This window comes from Bidens hawaiensis, unplaced genomic scaffold, assembly GCF_021521415.1.
Source record: "Bidens hawaiensis isolate Kalapana, Puna unplaced genomic scaffold, B.hawaiensis_p1.1 tig00028099_1, whole genome shotgun sequence".
Lineage (NCBI taxonomy): Eukaryota > Viridiplantae > Streptophyta > Magnoliopsida > Asterales > Asteraceae > Bidens > Bidens hawaiensis.
Window position 1 is genome coordinate 43,597 of NW_027494576.1, and position 11,110 is coordinate 54,706.

At 35.1% G+C, this 11,110-nt stretch overlaps 1 protein-coding gene across 1 annotated transcript; it reads right to left on the reverse strand.

Annotated features, from left to right (window-relative positions):
- Positions 1-3,289: 3,289 nt before the first annotated feature.
- Positions 3,290-6,660, reverse strand: LOC143576403 (4-coumarate--CoA ligase-like 6). The gene is made up of 6 exons (XM_077060501.1): positions 5,542-6,660; positions 4,923-5,112; positions 4,619-4,764; positions 4,318-4,385; positions 3,502-3,604; positions 3,290-3,403 (listed from the first exon to the last, which is right to left on the reverse strand). The coding sequence occupies exons 1-6, from the start codon at positions 6,616-6,618 to the stop codon at positions 3,290-3,292; spliced, it is 1,698 nt and encodes a 565-aa protein (XP_076916616.1). The 5' UTR covers positions 6,619-6,660.
- Between the last annotated feature and the right edge of the window lie 4,450 nt (positions 6,661-11,110).

Genomic DNA, 11,110 nt, shown 5'->3' on the forward strand with positions numbered 1-11,110 from the left:
CCACGTTTATTGATCAAGTGTTAATAACATAAGTTCACATTTTTTTTCAAGTAACAACAATGACACAAAATAACATTTATAAACAACACCATGGAATATCGAACATTTCTTTCATGCCCCAGGTACATACATATGTAGATATATGTCACCATAAAATCTAAAGCCCTGAAGAAAATGTGTACTTAAGTTCTCGCCGCAATGTCTTTCCTGCTGCAGACTTTGGTATTGCGTTAATAAACTCCACTTTTATCAACACAAACTTGAGAACAAAGATGTTTGTGTACCTCGAGAATTCTAGGGTGCCTCAATTTCCTCCTGATGCAGTGCTTGAAGAAGCTTGATCTCCATTCATGAAAGCCATTATAGCAAAGTTTAAAGGATTCATCAGCTCACCAGATTGACCCTCCTAGTCTTATCCGGATGCTTCATCAGACTGATCAATGCCTTTGATCTTGAGCTTGAGTTCCCTTTAGTTGAGTTTTTTTTACCAATTCGTGGAACTCTTTGACCCGAACTTTGACCGGTTGGTTTCTTGTTGTTTTTCTTCCCATATTTACTATCAGAGACTTAAGTGATCTTGACGTCATTAGTAGGCTTAGGTGGGTTGGTACACTCTATTGCAAAGTGTCATGTTTCGTTGAAGTTGTAGCAATGGATCTTGTCTTTGTCGAACCCAAAGATTTTGCTGTTGTAGTCTCTGAAGCTGTTGTTACCATATTTCTACATGAAGTTTGTGGCCTTGTGAACTGTCATGGCCATTTGTAACCTGATTTCCATCTTCTCATGATCCTTTACATTGATGTCAAGAATGTCTCCTTGCTGAAAGGATGTGGGTAGCAGGTTTCCTTGCAATAGTTCTCCATGGCTGGCCATAAAAGCATGGAAAAGTGCAATGTGGGAATCATCAACTTGAATGGACTGACTAGAGCTGTTGGTTTTGCAGTTTGTAGACTTGGTTATCCCTTGAGCCTTGAGAGCTTGTTCAATGGACTTATTAACCACATCTTGGAATGGACTTGAGTTTGATGAGGTTGCCTAACTTGTTGATGACTTGAAGGCTTTGTTGTTGTCAAACTATGCAGAATAAAACTTTACAAAAACAACAGGAGGAACAGTTGGGTGAGATTGGCTGAGGAAGGCAGAGTTGATTCCAGAACTAGTAGAAACCTCGGCTTGATTCAGAGAGCTAACATGGTTTTTCAATCTAAGCTTATCATCCATTTCAAATGACTTGATAGTGAAGATCAAGTCAGACAGAGTGGCAATGCTCAGATATGTTGTTCTTTTGATGGTGATAACGCTGCTATTCCATGTATAAGGCAAAGAATTCATCAACTTGTGATTGATATCTGACATGTCATAGTTGATTCCTTAGCTTCTCATTTTGGTAATCAGCTTCTCAAACCTTACAATGAGAGTTCCAACAGACTCTCCTTGAATGTGATTGAACATATAGAATTTTCCTCTCAGCATTTCCTTTAACTTTTCCTCATCTCTAGATTTACCTCCAAATTTCTTAACCAAAGCATCCCAAAGACTCTTAGGTGTAGTATACTCTCTCATAGTTTGAGCAATGTCAGTTGACAGACACACACTTAGCACATCATAAGCCTTCTCATTTTCAAGCATCAATTTCTTATCTTCTTCATTGTAGCCATCAACGGGGGGGATCAACTAGTCCCTCATGTGTTTCAATCATGGGCTTGTGAGGTCCACATTCAATGGATCTATGAATAGGAAAGTTAGTCATTCTTATGAAGTTCTTAAACCTTCATTTGAAGTCATCAAAGTTACTTTCAAATGTCATAAGATTGGGAGGTTTAGTTGTGGTTACAGCTTCATTTTCAAGCATTAGGCAGCTCTTCAATAACTCAGGATTGTGTGAGTTAAGAACCTAAATGATCTTTGACAATAGTAGAAACTGTTGAAAAAGCAAAGTCCAAACGAATCGAATCGAATGGAAAATGAATTGAATCGAATGTGAAACAAATCTAATTGAATAGTGAAAGAATCGAGTCGAATAATGGTATTCGATTCGATTTAAATTAAATATTCGATTTGATTTAACTAAAAATTCGATGCGATTAGAATTCTCAGAAACTCGATTCGAATCGAAACAAGTTCGACTCAATTTAAATTTCGAGAAAGTATATTTCTTACTTTTGACGTACGGATCTTGACCAAGTACACTTTTTACCACTTCTAAACTTTCCAACACCACAACAAACCCGAAATACACTCAAACAACTTCAAACACAACTTATTATCCGATTTCAAGCTTGCAAATACTTTTCTTAAGCTCGAAACGCACTTCAAACACTTAAACACAAGTCTCAAACACACAAACAAGACCAAAATCCAAGGTTGTGACCCAAGAACCTCAACTAGTAGAGCTGAAAGCTCTGATTCCAATTGTAGGTCCTTAAATACGGATCAAGCAGCTAGTTCTTGAATCAATATCAACTACAAGCTAGAAGAAATCACTTGTAGCCAATTGAGATCTCATATCTTATTGTGTTTTGTTATTAACCGAAATGGAAAGGAAGAGAGGAAGTAGAGAGAGTAGGTGAATAGACAAGATGGGGTTTTTGGCAAAAGGTTCTTTCTAGCATGTGGATGCTTCACCTTATATAGGTTAAGGCATGCCATACCAGGCTTTCTTTATATCGGCCCAATGGGCTCCAAATACATGATCTTGGGACCAAGCATACATTGACGAAATCGAAAGCTAGTAAATTCATCCTGAATTATTCTAATAATATCGAAGACTAATGCACAAAATAGGGTCTAACAAAATTGCTCTAAAGCATTGTCTCTACCCTTAGGGGCTCTCTCTCCCTAAATCTGCTCTCTAGTGCCATCAACATATGGGCACTTTCATTTCAAAGGCTTAAATGTATCTAAGTTAGAGTCATGGCAAGTCTAAAAAATTTAAGAACCATATATATGTTTTGTATGTCCTGTATTTTTTGTCGAATTGTATCTTATCCCAATTGTAATACAGTTTCATGGGTGAGAAAATATTCTCGTCTAGAATCAATGGTTTGTACAAATTACAAACCTAAAAAACATCGACTTGCTTAGATGAATAAACATTAAAAAATACTCCAAATTCAAACATCATTTCCAAAAGAAATAACCCACGTTTATGTTAATAACATAAGTTCACATTTGTTTTTTAAGTAATAACAAAGACACAAAATAACATGAATAAACAATACCATGGAATATTAAGCATTTCTTTCATGCCCCGGGTACATACATACATAGTTATATATCACCATAAAATCTAAAGCCTCGACGAAAATGTGTGCTTGAGTTCTCGTCGCAATATCTTTCCAGCTGCAGACTTTGGTATTGCGTTAATGAACTCCACTTTTTGCACTCTCTTGTAAGGTGCAACCTGTCAAATAAAGATGCATCATTTAGCATTAAGCAAATGGCCAAGATAGCAACTCACTTGTATTAATATTTTACTTTAAAATTATCAAAAACACAAACATGTTTGGCAACAAAGTTAATAACATCATATTGCGAAATTTTAGCTTTTGGTTTCTTAACGACGAATGCCATTGGAATTTCTCCTGCTTCTTCATCTAGTCTCCTGAACCATACACCCAAAAGTTATGAGTGATACCAATCAATCATATGTTATACATTTCTTCGTTAATTCAGATCAATTTTCTATTTATTATTCATCTAATTTTCACTTTGAGTTTCGCCAGTCTGTCAACGTTATAGAAAAACAAAATATGTGAAAAATGTACATATATATAACAATGCTTGTGTATAACCAACTGCTCCATCATTACATATATGCAAAAAATTCCAAATTTCTATAATTTTTAATTAAAGCTTGATTATTAGGTCATGATTTACTTGAACTAAAGTATTCATGCATTGTTGTGATAATTTTATATCACTCGTGTTTTTCTAAATACTGAATAAATTGGTGCACTGAAATATTTTTGAATGTAAATTCAGAATAAATATGGATTTGTAAAACAAAGAAATAGTAGTTAAGTAAGTTTGATGCTCAGTACTTCTCTTTGCTATATTAAACCAAGCTAGTTTTAGGATTACAATTATGCAAAACTTATTTAAGTTTTTATTTGTTAAATAATACCTTTAATTATTTTAGATAATAATAGTTCAATATTTAACGTATTTTATAAGATACAATTTTATTTTATTTGCACCTTGTTCCCAAATTTGCAAAACAGCTTGTTAATTGTTATTGTATAATATAATTATATAATGTAATAGTTTTTATCCAAATATTCCATAATATTTTATGTGGTTTGGATGGTCTTTTACCCTATAACTGCAGCATCATCTATATCTGGATGAGAAACCAAGATGTCCTCCAAATCAGCCGGTGCAATCTGCACAATGTCCAAATACAACTTTTGTAATTAGCACACATGATGTACAAGTTTGTTGTAACATTAGAGAATAAGTATTTAATGAAAATGAAGTATTTGTTTTAATAATTTTCTCTTATATAAATCTTATATTTGTTGGTTATTAGCTCTTCTAAGCCCGTAAGACAGTTTACAATCAGTTTTATACTTCAGAAAAAAATAAATAAATAAACAAAACAAAAAAACCGTTTTACCTGAAAACCTTTGTATTTTATAACGTCTTTTTGTCGATCAACAATATACAAATACCCTTGATGGTCAAAATAAACAATGTCTCCTGTATGCAGCCACCCATGCTTATCAATTGTTGAACATGAAGCCTCCACATTATTCAGATATTCTAGCAAAAGTCCACATCAAACAAACTATCAAAATTAGTGGACTATTTAGACATGCAAAATACAGAATTATCTTTTGGGTTATGAAGATACAAAATACTTCAACAAATAATAAAAACTTAACATTATATTCAGTCTTCATAAATTTATTCTGGCATACCTTTCATAATGCCAGGTCCACGTAACCAGAGCTCTCCAGTTTTACCAGGAGGTGAACACAAACCAGTAACATTGTCTACAACTTTAGCTTGCATGTTAGGAGCTAGCAACCCTACTGATGTGTAATTTCTAGTCTCTTTTGCGTTGAATCCTCGTGTTCCCACCGCAGTTGATTCACTCAAACCATAACCCTTTACAGAAATAAAGTTAGTAAATGGTCATGGTTAAATAACTTTGAGGTCATCTATACACACTGTTCTGACATCAAATCCCACACCGTGATCAAATGCCGACTGTATATTGGGCAAACAACCATTTTGACCAATACTTTTCAAAGTTTGACCCCCTACTTTCAGAATGACGATTCGAACATTTACCAAACGGTTGTTTAATTTTACCAAATAGTTTTTTTTTTAAGTTTGACTCCCTACTTTTGGAACGACCGTGGGATATTTGTCTACGGCCATGATATTTCTGAAAGTTTGATTGTATAATCAATTTGAAACGGTTGTCTGAGTGTTTTGTGGACAACCGTTTGATGGTTTAAATCAGATAAGGGTGGTGTAGCTATAATATGATCCCATAACTTTTAATGATTGTTTCAGAAAACCATGTGTTACCTGAATGAAATTGACATGTGGAAATGTTTGTGCAAACTCCTCTATGCATTTTGTGCTCAAAGGTGCGGCTCCACTTGACACTTGTTTTAAGCTCTTCAATCGACCACAATAAACACTCTTTCCTACTTTGATTAATGCTTTAAGCAGTGGAGGTACTGCTGGGAAATGAGTGACACGATATTTATCGATAGCTCGTACCATCTCATGTTGATCAAATTTGTTCATCACTACAATGGATGAGCCTAATGATAATATCCCTAAAGTGAAAAGTGTAAGGCCATAAATATGGAACATGGGAATAACAGCCAAGTAAGTGTTATCTTCATTGTTGTTCCCGTACTGCGATGCTTCAAATCGAACGAATAGTTCAATAGCAGAAATCAAGTTTTTGTGAGTCAAGACTACACCTTTACTAGCACCAGTTGTGCCGGAAGAAAACAGAATAGCCGCAGTGTCGTCCTGGCTAATCTTTGGAGGTGGCATGGCTCTATGGTTACCCGAAATTAGTTGGTGAAAACATGAGAAATCAACTATGTTTGGATTGTAGTTTGGGTTTTCTGGCACGCCAACGGAAGTGATCCCTAATGCACTTAATTCTTTAAGTCTACTAGACAAAGTGAAAGCAAGACTCACATTGCATTGGGTAGTTTGTTTTTTAATTTCTAAAACACTATTAAGAGGATTCATGGTGGTAACAACAGCACCAAGATACAAAACACCTAAGAACACAATATGGAAGTATACTGAATTTGGCAAAAGCAATAAGACAACATCACCTTTTTTAATTCCCATTTGGTGGTGAAGTCCACATGCCATGGATTTAACTAATGGTTGTAGTTCTGAGTATGACAAGGTATACCCTGTTGAAGAATCTATGAAGGATGTTTTTCCATTGTGGTTTTGGGAAAATATGTGGGATACAACATCAACAAATGGGTTGGAAGGTAAGGTTCTTGGTGAGTGTTTGCTACTATATATTCCTGTTTCTAGGGAAAACCAATGAGGAGAATCAATTAACTGATTTTGCTTATGTAAATGTTTAATGTTTGATATGTTTTGGCTGAAGAATGTTGCCATGATTGTTTCAAAGAGATGATCAAGGTTCCAAATTTGGTCGATTGCTTAGAGCTAGGCGGTGAGGTAGTTATATATATATAGTCCTCAAATAGCATGCCTGCATGTCTAATTATACATATATATTTAATATTTGTGACATACTGGAAATAACTGCTGCTCACAAAGTCTGACTAATTAGGTTGACTGGTTGTCAGCACTTGAATTATTTAAGGCATTCTGTTGTCCAAAATAGTTATTTTCTTATTTCGTTTATTAGAAAAAAATAGTCAATTTTGGTAGTTAAGCAAAACCTGTGTAACGTGTTTTGGCATGTAGCGATCGCGCACGCAAGACATAAATATCTATATGGTTCGTTACAGTTTAAACACTAAATTCAAAAAATTAATCAGTAGATACTCAAAACAATATTGACACCAATATAGCCTATGCTAAAAAGGATTAAAATCTTTAAATTAAGAAAAACAAATACAGTACCGGTATTCAAGAAAATTTAGTAAATACCCTAAACCAGAAGAAAGAAAAAATTATTCAATTAGCAAACGCAAAAATACCGACACTTATATAGCTTAATTATGATTAAAAAATTAAAATAATTTTATAAAATATATATAGGATTATCAGTTCCAACGGTTAAGGTGCAAAATGATTATGATTTCCCTGAGTTAACTGGTTATAGAATTAGGTTGTGAAAGGGTCGTCAATTTGGAAGTAAGTGATGTCTCAATAATTTCTTTTTTATTAAATTATTGTCGAATCCATTAAATATGGTTAATCAGTGGTCGTACACTAGGACTATATGGTGTACTTTCTGCATGCAAGAGATTTATTTAGAACAACATTTTTGAAAATTGAAGTTTCGATTTTAGAATCAAATTATATAGCCAGATGGCTTTCTTTTGGCACGTTTCTTAAATTAAGGTTGAATATAGTTTTATCAATTTATGTAGAAAAAAAATCAGATGAGAATCATAAAATAGAAAATTGTTATCTTTCGTGAAGAACCTAAGGTGGTCAAGACTCTTAAGAGTATCTTTGCTTCATGCTTCATGTCTGCTTGAATGTTTTTATTACCCTTGTTGACATTAAACGTGGAATTATTACTTTTTATACTATATACAATATAATCTCGCACGACTCTTAATAAATTTAGGAACCGCACCACGATGGAATTTTAACAAAGCCCCATTAGAGGCCGTTCCGCAGAGCTTCGTAGGTGGTGATCAGGCAAGTGTTGCGGGAGATGCATGTTGAAAGAGTAACTAAGGAAGGAGAAGCTAGGGAAAATGAGGTAACGGGTAAAAAAGGCAGAAGGCATTTGAATCAATTTTTGATTTGTCTTGTTTGATTTTGATAGTGACGTGTCTTGGCATATAATAAAGTTAACTTGCACAACATATATAGCAGTGAACTATAAAAACAAAATTAGAATCGCATGTCACTTTTGAATTACTTAGAATCACATGCCCTTTCATTACTTTGTGTGTTAGAGGATTTCTATTTTGTGCCACTCTTTTATCTAATTTATTACTATAGTTTCTTCAGTTTTGACTTTTTGATTGAATAATAGTGGGTTGCCCGCATTTTGCAAATTTGATGATGTGCCAGAATACCTTTCGTTGCCCGCATTTTGCATTTTGCAAACGAAGAAACACGCCGCATGCCTCAAGAAACACGCCCCCATACTTCTCCATCATCATCATCGTAATCAGTATATCCCACCAATAGCAAAGCTATGTTAGGGTCTGAGGAGGGTAAGATGTAGACAGCCTTACCTCTACCCCATAGGGATAGAGAGGCTGCTTCCGGTGACACCCCCGGCTCGATAGTAGTTTTGCATCAAGCCTTGGACATAAAGCACATAGCACTCAATCATTGGGATACCGGCTGATTGGTGCATGTATCCTCGTCTTTCGGCTATCAACGCCACCACATGATGCCTGATTAACCTTCCGCCACTTTTAACGTTATTTTCACGAGATTAGTAAAATAACGTCAAAATTAGGGCAATTTCACTTTTGCCCACCCGAGGGTTTACACATATATACATAATATGCGCGCACCTCAAGCAGGGCGTAAGAAAAGACAAAATCTGGAAGTAAATAAGCACGGGGCTGTGCTTATGACGCATGGGGCCGTGGACAAGGATACAGAAAAGACAAAAAGAATTGAGCACATGTCACTAAAAAAGCACGGGGCCGTGGACGAGAATACAGAAAAGACAAAAAGAATTGAGCACATGTGATCACTAAAAACACACGGGGCCGTGCCTACCAACCACGGGGCCGTTGCCACCTCACACAAAAGACAAAACAAATCTGGCACATGCCACCTCACATAGAAGATTTAGTGAAGAGTTTGAAGGCTTGGAGGTCATCACCATCAACCATCATCATCCATAATCATCACCATTAAGGAGGAATATTCATCTACATTTGGTTAGATTGTTCTAAGTTTAATCATGTATTTGTTATCATCATTCATCTTAATGTTTATCATCATGCTCATTATGAGCTAAACTCCATTTACCATCTAAAATCTATGAAGAAGCTTTGTTTTACTTGATAATTATACAAAACATGTGGTGTAGTCTAGTAAAGTACATGGTTATATTACAATTATCTTTTGATGAGAAATGTTTCACCATCTTAAATCACTAATTAAAAGTTGGTGGTTGTCAATTCCATTGGCAATAGTTCATGATCGATTCATGTTCTTGAAAGATAGAAATACTTTGATACATTATCGAAACATGGATCCTTATATTGTACTTAGAAATGATGAGATATAAGTTATGATGTATTTTTCTAAGTCTTGATAATCTGAAAATGGCTTTGCTTAGGATATTATGCTAGTTAAAGAAGTTACATGTTAACCGAATGTGTATTATAACCTACATAAATCAACCAAGGGGAGGTTGTGTGAGTTAACTACAACCACTCTAAGTCTTGGTAATCCGAAAATGGCTTTGTTTAGGATATCATGCTAGTTAAAGAAGTCATATGTTAACAGAATGTGTAATTATAACCTACATAAATCAACCAAGGGGAGGTTGTGTGAGTTAACTACAACCACCCGAAGTTGTTAGAATTGGTATTTGAGAAATCGAAGTCAATCCTAATCTTTCTACTTTACGAAACTACTTGCCAACTTAAATTGACATCATTGAGGTGGCATGACATAGGAAATGATGGACTTTAAAATGCGCATGTTACCTCCTTAGTGCCAAAGATGCTCACTTAAGGCTTAAGGAGCTATCTATCATATATTGCTACGGCAAGTCTACCACATGTTTGAATGTTATTCAAGGCAAAAATGGAGTGGACTCTTGATCTTAGATGTTAACCTTCGCATAATTGAACAACTCGTTAGAATCTCTTGTCTTGGTCACCTATATATTATATATAAGTATTTATATTTTATAAAAAGTTCAAAAATTAACCCCAAAATGATTAAAACCTCCGATTAAAGTAAAACAACGATTTACTATTAGAAACATTTGTGTCCATGGATCGATACTTGGTTCTTACCAATACTATTCTACATATACGATAGGTACACTTGTCTATTTTGTGTGTGTTTAGTCTTTGTAGAAATCACTTTTATAAATTTAAAACACGATCTTGTGCAAAAGCAACTCATTCCAACCTCTTATATTTTATAAGACACCCACGCGCGACATCAAAGTTTTTGGCGCCGCTGCCGTGGACACGGTACGTTTCTAAGAACGATCTAAGTTTTAATTTAGTCATTGTTTATAATTGTACAAATTTTTAAACTTCTATTTTATTTTCATAATTTTTTTTCTAAAATACTAAAATATATAATTTTACGGCTAGCGTACTTTTCACATTTAATACCTTACTTTAGCTTAATTAACTTAGACTTTAGTTTAGTTTAAAATAGCTTAACTCATAGTTTAACTTAGACTAATCCTAGCTAACTTTTACTTTAGTGTTTAATTTTGATTTAGTCCTATGTATGTCCTCTACTTCTGAGCCTGAGCTTGTTTCTCCAATTTCTGAACCGGAACGACTCTTTCGTCGACGAACTCGTAAACGGACTACAGAAACCGCCGAAGTAATCAAAGACGAATCAGTAGACGCCACCACATCAGGAGAAAATCAAACCGAAGAAATGATGGCGGCCCAGAACAATGAGCCGAACATGAGCCAGTATGCCAAGCCAACTCTTGAAGGCTACGGCAATGGAGTGGCTCCAACCGAAATCACCGAAAATTTTGAAATCAAATCAAGCACCATTCATATGGTGGAAAATTCAGTTCAATTTCATGGTCTCCTCGACGAAGACCCTCTTTCTCACATATCTCGATTCTTACGAATCTGCGGAACCTTTAAAATCCAAAACTGTTCAGAAGATCAAATCAAGCTTAAACTCTTCCCTTTCTCTCTAAGGGGCCAAGCCCTAGAATGGATAGGATCTCTTTCCTCTGGTTCCATCACCACTTGGGACCATATGGTTGAACAGTTCCTCC